The sequence below is a fragment of the Dermacentor variabilis genome, chromosome 1 (genome assembly GCF_050947875.1).
Source record: "Dermacentor variabilis isolate Ectoservices chromosome 1, ASM5094787v1, whole genome shotgun sequence".
NCBI classification, from domain to species: Eukaryota; Metazoa; Arthropoda; class Arachnida; order Ixodida; family Ixodidae; genus Dermacentor; species Dermacentor variabilis.
The window spans coordinates 291,332,341-291,353,526 of NC_134568.1; the positions used below are offsets into that span (position 1 = coordinate 291,332,341).

Sequence of the window (21,186 nt, forward strand, 5' to 3'; positions counted from 1 at the left end):
TGATTATTTCCGTCTCATGATCCGGATCCGCCGTCACTACCTGCCCTAAGTAGATGTAGTCCCTTACGACTTTCAGGATTACAACATTGCTATATGACAGCAGGAAGGTTCCTAATAAGAACCGTATATACGCATATGCTATTAGAAGAGCATACCCTTTCGACGTTGCTAACTGAAGCCGTTGGAATTCAGGCGGGATTTCAACATGTAATGTTTATAAATGCTGCCGTTTGAGTTACGCTGGTGCAGCGCGGGGAATTTCAACAGACGGCAGTCAGGGCAATGTTCAAGATTCCTGGGTATGTCTTGTTGCTTATCTTCATAATAACAGACGATTTATTCACGTTAAGCTCATTCTACACGCTTCACATCTTTAAACACTAGCGACTCGGTTTTTTCAGTTCCTAGTTATCATAACTGAATTACAATTTCGGAATCCTTTCACTTGATATCCGTAATGTTTAGATTTGTAAATAGTCTAAAACACTAAAATGAACATAATTAATAGTGATTGCGATTATTTCGACCCTGTCTGCCATAGAGCCAGAAAAAGGAGCTTTATTATGACACTCAATCATAGAATGACAATCAGTGAATGAAAACAAAGCGATTCGTGATCTTTAGTGACTCAATCCTACCATCTTCTAGTTGTCATATTTGAACAACCATATTTATTGCTTTTGATTTGATATTTATGATGTTATGCTATATAAAAGCATGAGCACATCGAACTAAACGCACCATTAATGATTGCCAATGACTCGGCATCATCAATTCCAACCAAAATAATCATTTATTGACTGCATGATTGATTCGAAGACGACGTGCACGAATGAAGGCTACCACTGTGATACTAAACAAAGTTGTTCGTGATCGCTAGTGACTCAATCCTACCACCTCATAGTTATAATTCAATCACTGTTTATATGTGAAGCCATCCTTGATTTCCTGGAGAATAATGGAATTGGTGGACGCATGTTTCGGTGGATTCGGAGCTATCTATTCAAAAGATCCTTCTATGTGCACAGTGCAGATGGCCGAACCGCTGACCATTACACTTGCCTTGGCGTCCCGCAGGCTGGAGTTCGTAGCCCCAATTTGTTCAGCCTTGCAATCCTTGGACTTGCCGACGTTCTACCACATAAAGTAAACATTTCCATATATGCTGACAACATATGGATATGGGCCTCGGCAGATACACGTCTCCAGGTGCGTGCGCGGCTCTAAATAGCAGTGACCTTAACATCATCGTACCTGCGTGCTCAAGGCCTCAGCATTTCGACCGAGAAGTGCGCCTTAGTCGCTTTTACCCACAAGCCCATGACCTGGTACCCCATTTCTATTGACCACCAACCCATTGCCTACGCAAAATCTCACCGATTCCTAGGCGTTATTATCGACAGAGAGCTTTCATGGAGCCCCCACATCTCTCATACTTGAAGAAAAGGCTTACATCTATCGCCCATATACTAAGGTTTCTTGCCGGTAAAACGTGGGGCACATGAGTGGCATCTATGCTTCAACTATACAGGACCTCTCTTCCTAGGGTACTTGCGATATAGCGCACCAGTGCTGTCAAATGCTGACAAAACTAAACTCCATGTCCTACAGAGCATTTAAGGCCAAGCCCTTCGAACATGTCTGAGGCTACCTCGAAATGCTTCAACCGCAGCAACAATTGCCACCGCGAGAGACCACCCAATAATGACCTATATAGCTATCGACGCACTCGGGGCGCATGTTCGCCATATATCCAGAGTCCCTGACCACCATCTCGCTCGCTTGCCTGAGAAAAGACCCAAGGCAGCGTTCTCCAGATCAGTTGCGGCTAACCGGCACTCATTGTCATTGAGGCACTCACCCGCATCAAGAACGCCATTCCCTCTGTGGTGCTTGATCTTGGGAGCGTGGCCTCACAGTTCATTAGCCCATGAAGCAGTTCGAGCGCTTTATCCCTACCTGAAGGCAACAGACTTGAGTGCCCAACTACAGACATCCTACACCTTAGTGCATGTGAAAGTGCGGTATAGACTCACCTCTCTCTCTGTCTGTGTCTCTCCATTCCCCTCCCCACGTGTAGGGTAGCAAACTGGACTCAGTCTGGTTAACCTCCCTGCTTTTACTTCTTCCCCCCCCCCTCTCTCTCTCTGTTTGTGACTTTTCATTTGATATTCATGACGTTATACGTACAAAACACGAAAAACCCCAACCGAGCGTATGAATAGTGATCACTAATATATGGGCGTTATCACATAGCAATGGCAACAAAAGAGATACCCATGTAATCACTATTTGATTGATAGCAATGATGACGTGCACGAACGAATGCTACCATTGCCATACTAAACAAAGCAATTTATTGTCACTGTATAGTGATTCTACCTTACCATATCCTCGTCATTATATTAATCATCGTTTGTGTACCCTTTCATTTAATATTCACCACGCTAAGCTATAATAAAATGCAAGAACATCGAACTTGGCGTATCATTAGTGATCACTAAGGACCGGGCGTAATCAGTCAGCAGGGGTAACCAAATAGATACTCATTTAATGACATTTTGATTGATATCAATGACGACTTGCGCGAAAGAAAGCTACCACTCCACCAGTAAATAAATGATTCATTATCAGTCTTGATATAATCATACGAGTTCACAGTAAGCATTGTTCAATTACTCGTTTATGACATTTCATTCCATATTCATGTCATTCTTGTGAGTGAAGCAGGAAGAACTTAGCGTAATATTTTAGTAACTAGTGGTCACTAATGACTTTAGTCCTATTAGTTAGCTGTAAGGTGTAGTTGCTTAGTTATTTGCTCCTTCTTTCACAGTGTGGTTACTGATTGGGTTTCATGACTACGTTTTCGACTGGAGGCTCCTATTAGCCTAGTAGAAAGAGTTATTTCTATTTACTAGTGACCGAAGCTTGCCAGTGCCCAGTGTTCATTGAATCACTCTAAGATGTACAGGTTGAGAGCAACGACAACATCGGGCGTGCGTCATTCGCTCTCTTAACAATCTCATGCTAGCATTTTCTGGCAATAATTTTCTAGAATTGACATCTTTGGTCTGTGCCACTCCCACAAGAAAAAAAAAAGGAAGAAAAAGAAACTCCTAACGTTGTCGCTAGTCACATGGAAAGAAAGCCATTGGTGCTCCATCTTGCTCATTTATTTTGAACAAGGGATTTGAACTCTTACCATTTTCACAAAATTTTGCTTGCCACGAAATTACAAGGTTCTTGAAGGACGTTCTGCTTTGATTAAAGTAATAGGCGATTGGAATAAATCGGCTGGCGTTTGGATTAATTTGAGAGGGAAATCCCGTAGTTTGCACAAGCGAAACGAAGTGCCACTGCAAAGTCCCCGCAGTCGTGCATCTGTATATGTTTCGAAGAGTTCCGCAATGGCCTGTCATCTCGTTTCGAGCATTGTGGTCAAGCCACTACTACCGCTACTAATACCAACAACACCTAGATGTTGGTAATCGTAGTCGTTAAGGGGAAAGGGAAAAAAAGCAACTCCTACGCACTTTGCACCCCATGGGGCTTTTTCTTGTCCCACAACGATAATCGTAGTCGACCTTGCCCGCATTTCCTCTCTTAACGGTGCGAGTCCGGTGCTTCCAGGTAGAGGACTGCACGGGCCCGGACCCGGGCCGACCCGAAAACCTGGGCCGTCCGATGAGTTTTTTGACGGGCTGAGGCTTGAAGCCACGGGCACGGGTCGGATTCGAGTCCGCTCATTAAAGGGCCAAAGTCGGGCCTTCGAACACACGCGAACGTTATGCATTGCATGGTCCAAAGCATTACGTGCCAAACTGAACTGACATGTGCTAAGAGCTGGCTGTTAGTATACCTCAGCAAATAAAATAGAAAACTGATGAGGTTCCACTTCTTTTTCCACAAAAAAACGAAAATTGATTCCGCATAAGGAAAATCAAATTATTCAAAAGACGGCAATTTGAACCATTTCCCGGTCACCGATTTTGCTATGGCAGTATTACCTGTCTCGATACTATTATATTGTTTTAGCACTGATGGAAGGGGCGTCTATTTCTACATGTGCGTTTATTTTATCCTGTATGCTCGTGAATTTGCCTCTTTGTCTATAAACCAGGTTTTTCAGCGAACACTCTCAAAAGCTTTTAAAAATTGCCTGTGACAGATAACACAATTCTCATGAGCTGGTCTACCTGAAGAGGCGGTCATTACTTATGAGTGCAGTCATTTGATTTTATATCATATTTATAGGCTTTCTTTAAGCGCCGAAAAAAAAAAAATCACCACGCAGCCTGTACGTTGCCAGGAGACTTGGATCGGCCGTTTCTGAACAGTCTCTACAAGGTAACGATACGCACTTGGCCCTAAAGTGAATATTAAAAATGTTGGCCAAATTGTGGATATTCGATGAGGATATGTTCTACAGAGGCTTCTGTGGTGTCATAGTGTACACAATCTGAAGGTGGTCTTTTCCGTATGCGACATAAAAAAAAAAAATGGGTGTCTACGCCACATTTAGACGGAAACGATGCAATACTGTGTCTAAAGGCCGTTCTATAAGTTTGAGTGCGGCCAAAAGAGAACTTAGCATGCTGTGTGTGTGTGTGTGTGTGTGTGTGTGTGTGTGTGTGTGTGTGTGTGTGTGTGTGTGTGTGTGTGTGTGTGTGTGTGTGTGTGTGTGTGTGTGTGTGTGTGTGTGTGTGTGTGTGTGTGTGTGTGTGTGTGTGTGTGTGTGTGTGTGTGTGTGTTCTGCTTAGAGAAATGAGCTATAAATATACTTAGGGGTATTTCTTTTTCATGTAGCATCTTATTTGGTGGTGTGATGACCAACACGGATTTCCACGCGTCTCAAGTCAGCTGTTGTTTTTAAACGTTTGAGGTAAAACGTCTCAATCAGCCGGTATTGTTAGACGTTTGAGGTAAAGTTTCGCGCGTATTTCGCGCGTGAAGTTTACATTTGAATATCCTTGTACATCCTTCCTTCTTTGTTGCATCGCTGCAGGTTGCTTCCTTCGTAGTGAATGAATCAGTCAGGCGCCATCACAAAACACGACGCCGTACGGGAGACGCAACAATGTTTTGCGTTTTTTGTGGACCTACGCCACCCGCCGCCTTTCCCTTTTCATGCTGTAAAGGCTAATAATTGTTATATCATGCTATGGTATGCACGATGCAAGTTTAATACACTTTTTTGCAAATTAAAAAGAAAACGATTGATTTATATAATATCTATGGTTAATTGTTAGGCTGATGGGACGTTTTCATTGCCCCAAACACAGCAGCACGGCTATGAGAGACGCCGCAGTAGATGGTTGTGGCTTACATCATGCCACCCGTCCTCCTTCACGTTTACCTAAATTTAAGTACTGAGTTGTCTTTACGCTCGTTTCCATTAGACTACGGCCAGCGCGGCAGGGAGCTGAACCCGCGACGTCGTGTTCAGAAGAACGCCATATCCAGTGAGCCGCCGTAATTAGGTTGCTTATTTATTCGGAGCACAAAGAGGAGCCATAGTTAAAGGTTGACGTTTTCACGGTGCAGCATTCTAAAGGATAAGTTAAAGGACGCAGAACACCGCAGCTTATACAGCACTGTTCATTGCATTTCGTAGTCAGACTAAAAGGATGCCATATATTTTTTGCATATAACAGATAACCAATGACAGTAGATAACCCAGGAAAACTTGATCCAAATGAGGAAGACTTTTTTTCTTAATTCGCGCGCGAAAACTGTCAGATTGTCGATGTTTTGCGATTCTTCAGATTTTGCCGCGAAAATAAATACATTAGCACGAATAAAACTAAATATATTTTGCTGCTGGTTTACCATGTAGCCAAAGTGTTAAGAGGAAGAAACTCGCAAGAAATTCACGGTAACAAAACATTAAAAATGTAAAAAGTGGCCGACTTTCCTCTCTCCTATTCAAATGCCAAGTCGGCCATTTTTTCGTTGTGCTATGCGTTTCCGTAAAAAAAAAAAAAAAGAGTGAATTTTACAAATTTGCCTTTGGTAGGTGTGAAAAGTGTGAGAGCATAAGAAATTTAGTAATTTTTGTACACTAGCTCCCTCAAACTCGGAAAACCGCGGAACTGCGTAAGCAGCTATTTACAATTTGTTGGCGTTTACGTTTTTTTAGTGCTGAAACAAAAGCGTGCGCTGAATAAATAGGCTCGGTTCCGATGTGTGAAGGGACTTTGCTGTCATAATAATGCTGGCGCCCGCATACAACAACGACCAAGACGACCAGGACGACGACAACAACAACAACAACAACAACAACAAACACAATAATAATAGTATTAATAATAAATAATAATAGCCGTAAATGGGCGTAGTTAGAGCGGTCTGAATATTCTTTGCGAAAGAACGCAGGACATGTGCTGACCAGACCACCTGATTATCTGCCATCCTCGACTGTGCTTGCCTTCTCTTGGCACCCATCTTTCCTATGCATTGCATCACCTCCCCATATCCATTTTTTTCTTAATGTCAATTACAAAATCGGCTACCCCCGTTTGCTCTCTAATCAACAGCGTTATGACTAAAATTTTTCGTTCCATCGCTCGTTCCGCACTCCTTAACTTTTTTTCTCAAGCCTCTTTGATAACCTCAAATTTTCTGCCCCATAGATTAGTACCGGTAGAATGCAATGATTGTACACTTTTCTTTTCGAGGATAGCGGTAAGTTGCCGGTAATGGTTTGGTAATGCCTGCGGTAATGCGCTCCCAGACATTTCTATCTTTCTGTATATTTCCTTTCCGTGATCACGGTCCATTGTGAGCAATTCACCTAGATAAACGTACTCCTTGCGCAGACCCTAGAGGCTGACTGGGGATCGCGAATTTTTGTTCTCTTGCCAGGGTATTCAACATTACGTTTGTTTTCTGCATATGAATCTTCAACTCTGCTCTTACACTTTCCCGACTAAGGCCCTCAATCATCTGGTGCAATTCAACTTGAGAATTGTTGAACATATATACATATAAGAGATACATATATACTGACGTATAATTCTTTCGTTTTCCATCGCAGACCGCAACTCCAGTCTTCAAGCATCGTCTTGACATGCAGGTGAGTTCCACTTTCGTTCTCTGTCCATTGGAAGAGCGGGCCGACACGGCGGCTCGGTTACGGCTTCTCAATCCCAATAAAATGCCGTTGGGTAGCACGAAGTGGAACGCATGGGTGATGTTCCAGTTCAGCTATAAGCCCATGCCAACAGACACACAAGAGGAATACCTTCGTATTCCTACCTCGCTACACGGCAGCCCTGGACGATAAAAACCGAATCAAAAGACCTGTTATTCCTCTGCAGAACTAGGCCGACATAAGTTGGTAATGAAATATATTGACTAAGTAACTTTCTGAATTAGTTATTTTAGGGTATATGGTGCGATTGTGGAATTCAAGCCGAACACTAGCGAAGTCATGCCTGCTAAGCCCCACATTCAGATGTATCGGTCTCCGAAATCAGCTAAAACAGTGCGTTGGCGTTAAAGTTACGCTCTTATCCAACTGCTATCAATCAATCAATCAATCAATCAATCAATCAATCAATCAATCAATCAATCAATCAATCTACTAGAAAATTTATTTTTGGAAAAAAAGAAATGCCAATGCACTGCGTAGCACCCTTTAAGTGCGGATATCTCTAGTGGTGCTAGTCTCAGAATTTCTGCTCAGCAGACACGACTTTACAACTGCTCAAAGTTCATTATTGCCTTTGTTTCAGCATAAAAAAATATGAAGTGAGACAAGGTGGAAACTGCGGCTTACGCAACTGCACCATGTTCATGCTTTTTTGCCTACTTTACAGAACTTTGGTAATGCGATTAAAATAAACCCAAATTATGCGCAAGCCCTCAACACATATAAATAAAGGCAAACATGGCTTTCGAACAAGTCTTAGAAAATGGATCTTTCTTTTTAATTTTTTAATCTGCCTTATTATGGCGAGTTTCTTTCGAAATTTTTTTTTTCAATTCATACCTTGCTACATGCTAACAGCGCAGAAATCTGTATTTTGTCTTTCCTACATACCGCTCTCATTAATTTATTAATATTATTTATTAATGCGTCGCAAAGTTGGACATTCTCGCGCGCGAAGTAGAACAGGCCACCATTTTTTGTTTCGCACAAATTTCCTCACTGTCTCTCCTCTTTGGTAATCTGTTATATGCGAAATGCATGCTGCGTTATTTTGTTCTCAGTAAAAAAGAAAGCAAATAAATGTGAGGTATAGGCTACGGATGCGGCGCCCCACGGCCTGCCTTCTTAGAATGTCGTGCTGCGCAAGGGTCACGTTGATATCGATTGCTTCCGTTTGCGTCACTGGCGTAGATTGCGATAGCAAATTGCAAATTAGTAGTTCTATCGGCCGTATAAACTTGTAAACACTAGCTTACCAACTAAATTAGCAAACATGGTGTCAGCGCGCACAAGCAAGCATGCACAAATCACGCGCGATGACCGCGGACACTCGCTGTGAAAACGCTGGCATAAGGAAGCGCGGCAGCAGCAGCGAGCGGAGTGACCTTCGTGCTGTATATCGCTTCAACGTAAACTGGGCAGCGAGAAGATGGCACGCCCAAAGCTACGAGCCGTCGGCCCCACCAAGACTGTACCCCCAAGACTGACTGCTTTTAAGACAAAGCCCGCACGAACGCGTGCGGCGTCGCCACACGCAGTTGCCGCCAAAGTACAACGCCACACCCCCCACCTCCCCTTCCTACAGTTCCTTGCGCGCGACGGAAGACGGTGTGCTTCCTCCCCGCTTTCCGCCCTTGCGCACGCAAGACTGAGCCGCGGTGTTCAGCTCAGCCTCGCGCACTTTCACTGGCACATGCAGCACACGGCGCGCGTCGACGATGTTATGGCCCGTGGACTTTGTGCGGAACACCACGGCGACCACGACGACGACAGCAGAAATGCGCCTGGAGTCTCTATGTAATTGCTATCAGAATAATAAGTGAAAGAGCGTGGAAATGCTTCTGTCAGTTATATTTATATTCAACAGACATATATTAAACATAATTATCGATTACACGTGGTGAACCATGGGGGCCTGAAAAATTATTTGCATTTGCATTTATTTCTTGCAAGTATATAAAATCTCAAGAAGATATATGTAGGAACAAAAGGCATTGAGTGCCTCACAGAGGTCCCGGATCCCGCCCAGTAGCAGCGCCACACATAGAAATTTGCTGCAAACAAGTTTCATAATTCAACAAAGAATTGTACTTGGTGTTTAAGTCTACAACATTAAGGCATCAATTGCTAGTTTAGGTAATAGTATTGTCGAGGTTATACACAACGAAGTACTATTAACATAAATTACTTTCAATATTCACAACAACAACAAAAAAGACAGCAGATGTGTGCGACCATGGAGAATTACAACCCGATTTCCAACGAAGCTGTTTCTTTTGAACAGCTGCAGTAAAAGTTTAAGTTTTTTGTAATTGTATCGCATACTTAAAAAAGTTGCCCGTACAGACAGGTTGTCCCGCATAATTTATTATGGTCCCGCATATATATTAGGGTTGGTTATATTCCGCACATTTCTTTATCACCTGATTGATAGTGTGAATATGGTCTATTGTTGAGTAGCCATTACGAAATCCTGCCTGATCCTTTGGTTGACAGAAGTCTAAGGTGTTCCTAATTCTATTTCCGATAACCGTAGTAAATACTTTGTAAGCAACGGACAGTAAGATGATCAGTCTATAATTTTTCAACTCTTTGACATCTTTCAAGTCCTTCTTATGGATTAAGATTATGCTGGCGTTCTTCCAAGATTCCGGTACGCTTGAGGTCATGAGACATCGCGTATACAGGGTGGCCAGTTTTTCTAGAACAATCTGCCCACCATCCTTCAACAAATATGCTATTACCTAAACCTCCCCAGCTGCCTTCCCCCTTTGCATAGCTCCCAAGGCTTTCTTTACTTCTTCCGGCGTTGCTTGTGGGATGTCAAATTCCTCTAGACTATTCCCTCTTCCATTATCATCGTGGGTGCCACTGGCACTGTATAAATCTCTATAGAACTCCTCAGCCACTTGAACTATCTTATCCATATTAGTAATGACATTGCCGGCTTGGTCTCATAGCACATACATCTGATTCTTGCCTATTCCTAGTTTCTTTCTTCACTGCTTTTAGGCTTCCTCCGTTCCTGATAGCATGCTCAATTCTATCCATATGCTACTTCCCTAAGTCGGCTATCTTACGCTTCCTGATTAACTTCGAAAGTTCTGCCCGTTCTATTCTAGCTGTAGGGTTAGAGGCTTTCATACATTGGCGTTTCTTAATCAGATCTCTCGTCCCCTGCGATAGCTTACTGGTATCCTGTCTAACGAAGTTACCACCGACTTCTATTGCACACTCCTTAATGATGCCCATAAGATTGTCGTTCATTGCTTCAACACTAAGGTCCTCTTCCTGAGTTAAGGCCCAATACCTGTTCTGTAGCTTAATCTGGAATTCCTCTATTTTCCCTCTTACTGCTAGCTCATTGATCGGCTTCTTATGTACCAGTTTCTTCCGTTCCCTCCTCCTCCTCCTCATCATCATCATCAGCCTGGTTAAGCCCACTGCAGGGCAAAGGCCTCTCCCATACTTCTCCAACAACCCCGGTCATGTACTAATTGTTCCCTCCTCAAGTCTAGGCTAATTCGACTTCTCACCATCCTATCGTCACTGCAGCGCAGCTTGCCGAGCACGTCCACATCTTGTATGATTCCAGGGTTAGCGCAGAGTATGAAGTCTATTTCATTTCTAGTCTCGCCGTTCGGGCTGCTAAACGTCCACTTTCGGTTATCCCGCTTGCGGAAGAAGGTATTCATTATCCGCAAATTATCCGTTCTGAAAACTCTACTAACAACTCTCCCCTTCTATTCCTAGAACCTATGCCATATTCCCCCTACTGACTTGTCTCCAGCCTGCTTCTTGCCTACCCTGGCATTGATGTCGCCCATCAGTATCGTGTATTTTGTTTTCACTTTACCCTTCGCCGATTCCGCGTCTTTATAGAGGCTTTCGACTTGCTGGTCATCGTGACTGGATGTAGGCGCGTAAACCTGTACGACCTTCAATTTGTACCTCTTATTAAGTTTCACAACAAGACCTGCCACCCTCTCGTTAATGCTTTAGAATTCCTGTATGTTACCAGCTACATCCTTATTATTCAGGAATCCGACGCCTACTTCTCTCTCCGCTAAGCCCCGGTAGCACAGGACGTGCCCGCTTTTTAGCACTGGATATGCTTCATTTGTCCTCCTAACCTCACTGAGCCCTGCTATATCACATTTGATGCCCGCTAATTCCTGCAACAGCACTTCTAGACTCGCCTCACTAGATAACGTTCTAGCGTTAAACGTTGCCACGTTCAAATTCCAATGGCGGCCTGTCCGGAGCCAGGTATTCTAGCACAATCTGCTGCGTCACAGGTCTGACCGCAGCCGTGGTCAGTTGCTTTGCAGCTGCTGAGGACTGAGGGCCGGGTTTTGATTGTTGTATTCATATAGGAGGTTGTGGCCAGGTACTGCACCAGGGTGGCCAATCCCGCTCTGGTGAGGGATTGCGTTCCGGGTTCTGGTCACCGGGGTCAGGGCGCACGGCAGGCCGGGATTTGAACCACGGTCATTTTGCACGCGAGGGGAATGCTATACTTCTACGCCATCGCTGCGCCTCATCGCCACCGCATCGTGGCATGCTTAATTTACTGCAAACGTCATAATTAGTCCGCTGTGTTTGACGTTTACCTCCATATTGCTCATAACGCGCCCTCTATTTTTGCCAAATATAAACAAAATACCATATTTAGCTTAACGAGGATATCGCTGAAACCAAGTCCGAACGCATTATGACGCCTGAAAATAGGGAAAGAAAAATGACGGCTTAGTAATTATTTGCAACGCTTCGTAGAGAACCAAAACCATAAAAAAATTTGTCACACATTGCAGTTACATTGTCTTCCATCCCCTTTCTTTATAAAGCTGTTGTACCCAATATCTAAGTCGGCACATTGGGTAGCGAAGCTGATCGCGGTCGTATCGCTTGAATAAGATTTTTTTCTTACAAAGGCTCTGTTTGATCCAACTGCATTTAGCTTCGCACAGAGAGCGCAGAACAGAGCGTACCACCAATTTTCGGTAAATTTTGTCTTGTTGGTTTTTATAGTTCGGGACAGCGGGCTTCCCGGCTCGTTAGGCACGCTCATAACTCTCTGGAGTGTTTGCATGCGTAATTTATCGCGAGCCCCAGTTACCCATCTATTTTGAACCTCAATTGAACATCACCTATTAATTTGTCCTTACAGTCACCAAACATAATGAAGCGGCCTCATTTAGTTGAGTGCGGACACCAGACGAAACTAATGTATCACGCATGAAAAAGCCAAAAGAAAAAAAAAAGAAAAAAAAGAAAGATGAAGGTTCAATCGTTATTTGTGTCGCATCTAAATGAGCCAGAAACGCTAAACTACGCGACATATTGCACTTAAAATGCTGGCTATTCTTTCAAAGTATAAATATCTGAAACGCAGAGTTCTCTTGGGACTTCGGGAGACCTAACAGCAGTAGCGTGATATTTTCGAACCCTTGCTTACAGTTTTAACGCTGTATTTGATTAAAGCGTATTTACCATTTCACATAAACTTGGCGTATTGTTCGCAGCATGTTCGCAAAATTTGACCTCACATGTAGTTGTACTTATGCTAGCGCAGCCGTCTAAGTTTCACACCGCTCGTAAAACAGGCTGATAGCGCTATGGGCCACTTGCATACGTATTCTGCTAGAAAATGCGCATTTCGCCTACCCATTTGGAACTTTGTCTACAGTCTACACATTGGTCATACCATGTCCCTATTCCCCCCCCCATATATATATATATATATATATATATATATATATATATATATATATATATATATATATATATATATATATATATATATATATATATATATATAAAGATGCCTGAAGTGACGCAACACAGCAGCTGCAGAATACTGTTCCGTTTATTGCTCTGTACTTGAGCTTTTAAGTTACTGAAAAGAAACCACGTGAGCTGCGACACCCGCTCGGTCCACGCAACGTTTCTTGCTGGTAGCTGATAAGGCACTCAGCGCACAAGTGCGCTGTAGCTGCAATGCCTCGTTTAGCTGACAGAGGACACTGTAGAAACAAACTGTGAATTACGTATGATGCACGAAAGCACATAGAAAAACGGGGGTTTAGTAACGATCTGTAACACTTGCATTTAAAGGAGGATCCAAAGCAAAAGTTTCGGAATGCATTGCGCTTAAAATACATTCTATTTCTCACGGGGATTCAACCGTCTCTGATGCTGTTGTTTTAAGGGTCTGGTAAACATTTCTGTGATACCCTAGAACGCTTCATTGAGTAACTTTGTACAAAGGCTGTAATGAACCTACACAAAATAAACATAGCTCGCTGGCCACTCAGAACATTGCTTCATATACTTCAAATAAATATCGTGCCCCGTATAGTTTACTGAGGATACCGGTGGAGAAAACTAAATGGCATTTGTAGCGCATAAAATTTTGTAGAAAGCGACTATTCAGTAACTGTGTGCAGAGCACATAAACAACCTGCACAGTACAAATTTTCAGAACACGTCACCAAAAAGTGACCTTCATTGTTTTCAAAATACGAAATATGTGCTGTTTTTCCTCCTGCCGGGAAACACGTAACAGTGTAGCTCTTAATTAGAAACAGCCTGAAAATGATATCGTTAAAGTCAGAAGTGATACTTGCCATTCTAAAAAATTCAAGTCAGTGTTCTACTGGTACTGAAAGGACTCTTCACGTTAGACCAAGGTCATTTTCAGGAGTATATCTACACTAAGTCGTGATAACACAATGAAATTCGACAGTTACGCCTGTAAGGAGTTGATTAGATTTTTGATGATGATAAGATACTGAGACATCGACACTGCGTAGGCTATCTCTGGACAGCGGTAAAAAGTTCCAGCATGAGATAATCCAATGATTTCATGCCGTAAGGCACACAATCGTTGGATGCGGCTGATTATAATGCTTTATCTGAAGCTCCCGCTCGCCCTTAGGTTAAATGTAGCAAGCTGATTCGAATACGGATATAGCGGCCCAAAAAAATCTGGGCATGATGGAAATCGCACAAGGTGACATTTGTTACGGCGGGAACTGCCCAGCGCCGGCAGTTCGCAACGCGAGCGTGTATGGTGAATCCCGCGCGTCGTCCGTTACAGGTCGTCCCAAGAAGGCACAGAGGACAATCTGCGCTGTCCAATCAGAGGATGCGTACTAAAGAAAAGCAATACTTATGTGGTGACTCTGCCTTTCCCTTATGACTTCTCTCTATACAGATGCATATATATTAAGAAAGGAAATTTAGCTTCAGCTGTACTTTTGTTGGACTTCTCAGCATGCCGCCGAAAGTGCATGCTACTTTCAAAAATGGAAGGGCAGATTACATAATTTGGCCCCCCACTTTTGACACTGAAGGGGTGGGGTGAGTGCCCCCTTTGCCCCCCCCCCCCCTCCCCTCGGTATATACGCCTATGGTTTTTGCCATGTACTCTGTTGCTACAGAAGGAACACAGGTGCCTTTTCTGAGACATACAAAGCGTCACTGTAGTTACTGTAGCTCGGTGGACGTGGCGTACTCCTGCTGAACACGGTTTCTCGACTCGCTACCGCGGAGGCCGCAATCGAATGGAGACGAACGCTTACTCACTTCAGTACTTAGTTTTATGTAAACTTACAGTATAAGTACTAGGGTACCGTAGTCCACAGCCTTCTACTTCGGTGTATCTTACATCCCTATCTGCGAGTCTGCTCTGAGGCGATGAAAACGATTCTGTAAATCAATCAGCTATAAATATTCAGCAAATGAATCGATTCTTATTGTAAAATCGTCTGTTATACTTGCATCGTGTTAAAAAATTTAATTCTGGGGATTAAGTACCAAAGCCACGATACGATATTGAGGCTTGCTGTTGTGGGGTACTACGGTGTAATCTTGACCACCTTCGTTTGTTTAACGTGCACCCAATGTACGGTACGCTGGTCTTCTTGCATTCCGCCCCCGTTGAAATGCGGGCGCTGCGGCCATCGTGTAAGCCTTAGCGTAAGGCAAGTGAAAGTAAGCTGTACAGCATGAAAAGGTAATAACATGGAGTTACGCAGGTTTTTAAAATGCAACAAAAGCCGTTGCGCCTCCTGTATTGCAGTGTCGTGGCTTGGGGGCGTTGTGTTTTGGGAGGGTTCATGCTTGGTGCGTGTTGACTAAGAAGCAACTTGCAGTAGTGCAAAAAAAAAAAAAAGGAAGCAGAAAGAAAGAAGAAAATAATTTTATGAATCCGTAAGGACCAAGATTTGGCTATAGTAGCCGCAAAACTTTACATAACTGTCTCAGAACACCGGCTTACTTTAAATTCGTGGAAACCCGTGTTGGTCATGACTTGACATGATCTGACGCTAGATAGTAAAGCAATGTCTCACACTGTGGGTCTACTTTTTTATATCTGTGGTGTCTTTTTCTAACTAGAAAAAAAGACAGGATATTCTAAGTTCTCTTCCAAGATCAAGAGAGTCGACGTGGAAATATGTATCGTTGTGGAGATACGTATCTCATAGAACTCTACATGTGCTAACTTTGTAAGTATTAAAAGACATCAATAAAGAAAACCTGCTTATTTACAGCAAGCTAACGGAAATGAAATCTTCATACGAGATGCCAGAGTTAATTGGTTTGGAGAAGTCGCAGGTTTGGATCATGCCACCGTTTACATCCGTTAATCGAGCGGTATTGAATACACGTGAGCTTCCACTCCAGAGCGCTTCCGGAATTTTCGACGCCGAATAGCGCCAAACAGCTTTTACCATTCCGAATGTGGCAGCTCATAATATTGAAACAACGCTTTCGGTGATGTCTTAATTAAGGAGCGCGTACTATGCCTTGTTTTGATCTCATATACGGGCAACGCAAAGGCGGGTCAAACAATGTAGCCACACTCAAGGCAGGTAATAGCTCTGAAGGCTTGTCTGTACACTTAAAACATCTCTGTGCTCGTACCGTGACCGGAGACGGTGCGTGCGCGCGTGCATATCCAAGGAAAACGTACTAAGCCCCGTGATATTGCCCCCGTTCCGGTCTTGTGCTTTACTGTATGGTGATTTGTTTTACCGCGGTACATCGAGTATTTTTCGCCGAATAACAGCGCTGTTCTGTGGCGAAGCTGATTAGGAATCAATTATTATGCAACCGCATACAAAACCCTTGCCGGGGGTTTTACATCCTAACGCTACAACGTTGAGTTGAGGGACGTCGTAGTAGAGGGGCTTTGGCCTAATCATGACCACTTCGGCTTATTTAGTGCGTCAGCCAAAGCTCGCGTGCACAGGCGTTTTTGCACCGGGCGTCTCCACTCGCAATGCGGACGCTGCGCCTTCGCGATGAACAGGACACACCATAGCCGCTGGGCGATTTGTGAAACAACATCGGTCCTGGGTTTGCTTACCCCGATCCGAGGGCGCGTATACATTCACTGCGATCCGGACTTTGGCTAGGCGCCTTCTATGGTCACTTTCGATCCGTCATACGCACATTGCGAATACACCAACGACGTTCGATCTTCGCCTATACTTGACTGCAGAACCGAAGAATGTTCAACCGTTTAACTAAAAGTCGTAGCAGTCGTAGCCGACAGAAATGTAAGCACAGTAACAACATGTCATGTTGTTTTCCTGGCTTCGTCAACGCTTCGCCGCCTTGTTCGACTCCTGCGCCACCTTTATAATTTGAAAGAATTCATTATAGTTAAGTTAGTTACATACGTCATAATTATTTTCTTACACAGCGTGATCGTCAGTAATTCTTAAATCACTGCGCGGAAAAGCTGCCTTTTCACGTCCACCTAGCTTCACTGAAGACCAGCCGATTCATATTGCAACTGGCAATGTCAGTGCGTTAAAAAAAGTAAACAAAGGTAATTAAATAGAAACATTTAGGACACAAAAGTATGTTATTTGTACAAAATAATATTAAATAAGAAATTTATAACTTGCATTTAAAAGCATAAAAGTCAAGCAACCTGCACCATGTGTAATTGCAAAACACTGGCTACATTGGGCAATTTAAACTTAAAACAAAAGAATTTGTAACGTTTAAATTTTATTATCATTTGATAAACAATTTCAGTTAGGTTGCAATTACTAAGAGTAGAAGTTGTGCACAATTACATTGTCAGTAAGCACAAAAGTAAGGCAACCATGTGTTTTTCTAAAAGTCTGGTATTAATGGTAAAATTTTGAACAAAGTGCGGCAAATCTTGTCTTTAGTTCCTTGTGAAAACAAAAACTAAACGTTTCTATACAATTGTAAGATACAGCCAATGTAGCAAAACTTGACCATTACTAATAAACGGCCAGTTTTGACAACACGCCCACTGGCCGCAGTTTCTCACTTATATTACCACGTACGAATTGAAAAACAGCCAGTCCGACAAACTAGTCTTCCTCAATAATTTGGCCAAGAAGTATCACGAAAGTGTGTCTGTTCGCTTTTACGAAAGCGTCTATGTTCCTGTCAAACTGAAATCCAAGCCATGTATGACGTTTATCTGCTGTCATGTCACCTTAGATTTTCACAACTAACTCATTGATTTGAGCAATAAAGCGTTGGCTAAAATATTTAGAAAACAAGTTATGTTCCTGTGCGTAATACCAAACGTTCCTTCTCTTATTTAATGTATGCATCATGTGACACTGTAGCAGACGACGTAGCAGACGCCACTATCATCACGGGCGCCTTTTCGCGAATTTGTTGCTTGAAGAGTATTTAGTAGCCTTCGAGGACGCAGAAGTGTGTCGGGGACATCGCCAGTCTTTTTGCGCGTTTATACTGCCCCCTTGAATGTGTCCAAGTGCCCAAATACGTAGCACAATTTGCGCATTTCTGTTCGCGCACATTTGGCGCTCACTGTTCTGAAGTCCATATTCTTGCTTACACGGATGACGTTGCAGTGTTTTGTCCAGACCAATAAAGGATGACTTGGGTGCTTACTATATCGCATCAGTTTTGTTAACGTAGCGGTAGCGGTGAAAAATGGCATAAATGTTTTAGTTACTTATACGGAGATTTGCAGACGGCGCTTTCAGAAACGTTTAAACTTTCATGGCCTGTTGATTTGGTGAGCATGTGGGATTCCCATTGGAAATGTGCAGAGAGAGTGCTGTTTACTTGTGGAGGAACACAGTCAAGCTCCTTCATAGAACAGAATCGTGCGATGCATGCGACTAGACTACATTTGCTCGTGTCATCATTTGCACTGTGTTGTTTGCGAGCATACTGCGCTGCGTGCTTCCGTGCGAACGCAGTCTTCTACGCGTTTCGATTGCCTAGATCGTAATGGCAGCTGCCCAGCCAGGCCGAATTATTCGTTGCTACGCGTTAGCTTCGTGGTTGTCTTTAGTAGTAGAAAGGCAAAGGATGCGTTCATACGCGGGTACCAAGCTGAATAATACGTCTCGATTGTTGTAACGGCAATGTTCATTAACTTTTGTTTGAATTTTATTTTTTTAGACGGCTTCCTTGCTGCTGAGAATGAGCAGCCGTTTTGGTTCTGTGCTTTCTGGTTGACATGCGAAGCTCCGTATACGCGTTGCACTTCTGCACCCCCCCCCCCCTCTTTCTTTTTCTCGCAAGAAGTTACAGCAGTTCCAGGTTACTAATAATTTTCCGACACCTTGGAATAAACTGCCGATTTCTGTATTCTATATATGTGTGAAATAAAAATGAAAATCAGTGTGTCACTAGTCAATGTTGGATCGTCGGATAGCAGGACTTTCCAACATGACACCCTGTGACGAAGTCACAGCAAAAAGCTGGCCTGTGCAATGGTCACTACCGAGAGCTTTGTGCGAGATTGAGACATGATTATGAACGCCGATACCTTCCCACATACCTGTCGGCCTCCGCCAACAAATTATAACCACGATCACGTGTCCGTAGGAACCTTAATCGGTAGAATCGATCACGCGGGGTCAGTTACGGCGTTCTTTTACTCTTCGTTTTGGATGCGAAAACAGCACACATGTAGGCAGCCCTTCCCATAAAAATGTCGTTGCCGATGCCAGGAAACTTTCCGAGGTGCGCACCCATACGGCGTCACTTCAGTCAATGCCTCCCTTACTTCAGTGTACCTACGCCAAGAAGCGTAGTCGCTGCCATGGTATTTAGGTAGAGTGGCCGATAATTTGCAGCGAATAATGGAAGCATCGTTTACAGACTTCGGTTTTATTGATGGGCACCAATGACACAAAGAACAGTATGCGGAAGGCGGTCACCGGGGTCAGGAAGGCCGCGAAGTCGTGCTCAGCAGCAGCAACGCTCCACACAGACACTGAGCCATCGCAGCGGGTTCACAAACTTTGCACGAGCGTCCGCACAGCGCAGAGGTATACGCCGGTAACGCATACCCACCTTTGACTGAAGTTCCCGCGCCGCATCGAAATCCCTAGTCTATAGGCTTGCGCTGCAGAAAATCTCTGGTTCACTGCTGCAGTTCTTACCTGGTAAGCGTCGCGAAAAAAAAAAAAAGGAAAGTTTGAAGGCGGTTCCACCTCTAGTAAAAGTCCATGAAAGACAATGTCTTCCTTGGCGAGTTCGGGGTGAGAATGGGGTCTGTGAACCGTACGTTTTATTGTGAGCCGCGCTGTAGCGACATCCGGCGTATCCAATCGGAGAGCGGACGTCGCCGATCAACAGGACGACGTAACCGCTGGGACTCTTGTGAAAGAACATCGGTCCTCTCTCATCCTAGAGTTACTGCATAGGTAGCATATACGTACTGTAACTAGTGCAGCGTAGCAAACTAGAGCGCACTAGCTCATGTCGACGACTTTGTCTTTCCTATCAATAATACATCTCTCTCTGTCTCATTCCATGACGCTCCCCCATGTACTACAGTTCACGGGCGCTATCGCGGCGTAGCGCTCCTCTACGTGCTGAGGGCGGAGTCGCTGCGCATGACGCTTAATGGCGTCACCCGTAGCGTGAGGGGAGTAGGAAGCTTGGTAGGAAGAGCGTCGGACTTGGAAAAAGGTTAGGCGCGCAGACACGGACACTTTCGTCCGTGTCTGCACTGCCTTCGCAGTAGGCCCACATATTGAGACATCGCTATATCCAGGCTCGCCAAGGAAGACATTGTGTTAAAACACACACACAAAGAAAACTGAGGAGTCAGCTTTGTGGCGAAGGTCAGTACCCTTGAGATCAATAAAGTACAGCACATCATCAAACGAAGCTTTATTGCGCGCATGGAAGCCCCCTGCTCCCGCTTTCGTCGACACACATACACACAGAGTGATAGGGATAACAAACCAAAAGAGGGTGCGCTTCTTAGATCTGAACGACATCCTTATTGTTTATCGTTTAAATGAAAATTCGGCTTAATTTGTACTATGCGTACCCACTGTCGAAGGACAACTATACGACCCACGTACCATGCTGCGCAAATACTACAGTATTAGGCAATAGGACTGAGAGGCGGGCTAGTTGGTTTGAACTCTTTGTGGAAAGTTTTGCGCACACTAAGCGAAGACAAGAAGAAAAGGACACAAAGACCAGCGCCGTCTTTGGATCCTTTTCTTGTCTTGGTTTAGTGTGCGCAAGACTTTCTACAGTATTTGCAGTACTTGCGCTGCATCACGTAATATACAGGGTGTGCCAACGATCATGCGCAAGGATATTAAAATATACAAATGCCACGTAGCTGGACAGAACCAAGGTAATGTCGTTTTCATTCACTTGAGGATACCCAGATTAATTTTTGTGTTCCGCCTAATTACATAAATAATATTGAATAATTAACTTCTCAAGTACTGCAATTCGATTAAAAGTTCCAATGAGAAAATTGTAGAGCAACAAGAACAACTCCCAATACAGCTTTCTGTTACTCCATACGTGCTACACAAAAGATTTCTTCCGAGCGTAAAAGCTCTTGCGAAAGAGCTTTTACGCCCGCGAATACGCGCAATATTGCCGCACGACGATCCCGCTCGAGGCACATTGTGTGTATTCGCGGGCTTCCTTCTCGCTCGGTAAGAACACTTTTATGTAGCACGTATTGCGCAACAGAAAGCTGTATCGGGAATTTTTCATGTTGCTCTACA

The 21,186-nt window shown here is 43.8% G+C and overlaps 1 protein-coding gene and 1 long non-coding RNA gene across 3 annotated transcripts in view; one reads left to right on the forward strand and one right to left on the reverse strand.

Moving 5' to 3' along the window:
• Positions 1 to 16,793, reverse strand: part of LOC142567472 (uncharacterized) — a 63,900-nt gene extending 47,107 nt beyond the window's left edge. The window contains exon 1 of the long non-coding RNA XR_012825187.1: positions 16,533 to 16,793. This is a non-coding gene — a long non-coding RNA (uncharacterized LOC142567472). The remainder of the gene's footprint in view (positions 1 to 16,532) is intronic.
• LOC142567368 (uncharacterized) overlaps positions 1 to 21,186 on the forward strand; it is a 996,706-nt gene that overhangs the window by 609,574 nt on the left and 365,946 nt on the right. Inside the window, exons 5-6 of one of the 2 annotated variants that reach the window (XM_075677836.1) lie at positions 7,040 to 7,078; positions 7,740 to 7,774. In XM_075677836.1, coding sequence (XP_075533951.1) covers positions 7,040 to 7,078; positions 7,740 to 7,754 — 54 coding nt within the window. In that variant the 3' untranslated portion in view covers positions 7,755 to 7,774. Of the gene's footprint in view, positions 1 to 7,039; positions 7,079 to 7,739; positions 7,775 to 21,186 lie in introns of those variants that run through there. The other variant, XR_012825184.1, reaches the window with a different exon arrangement.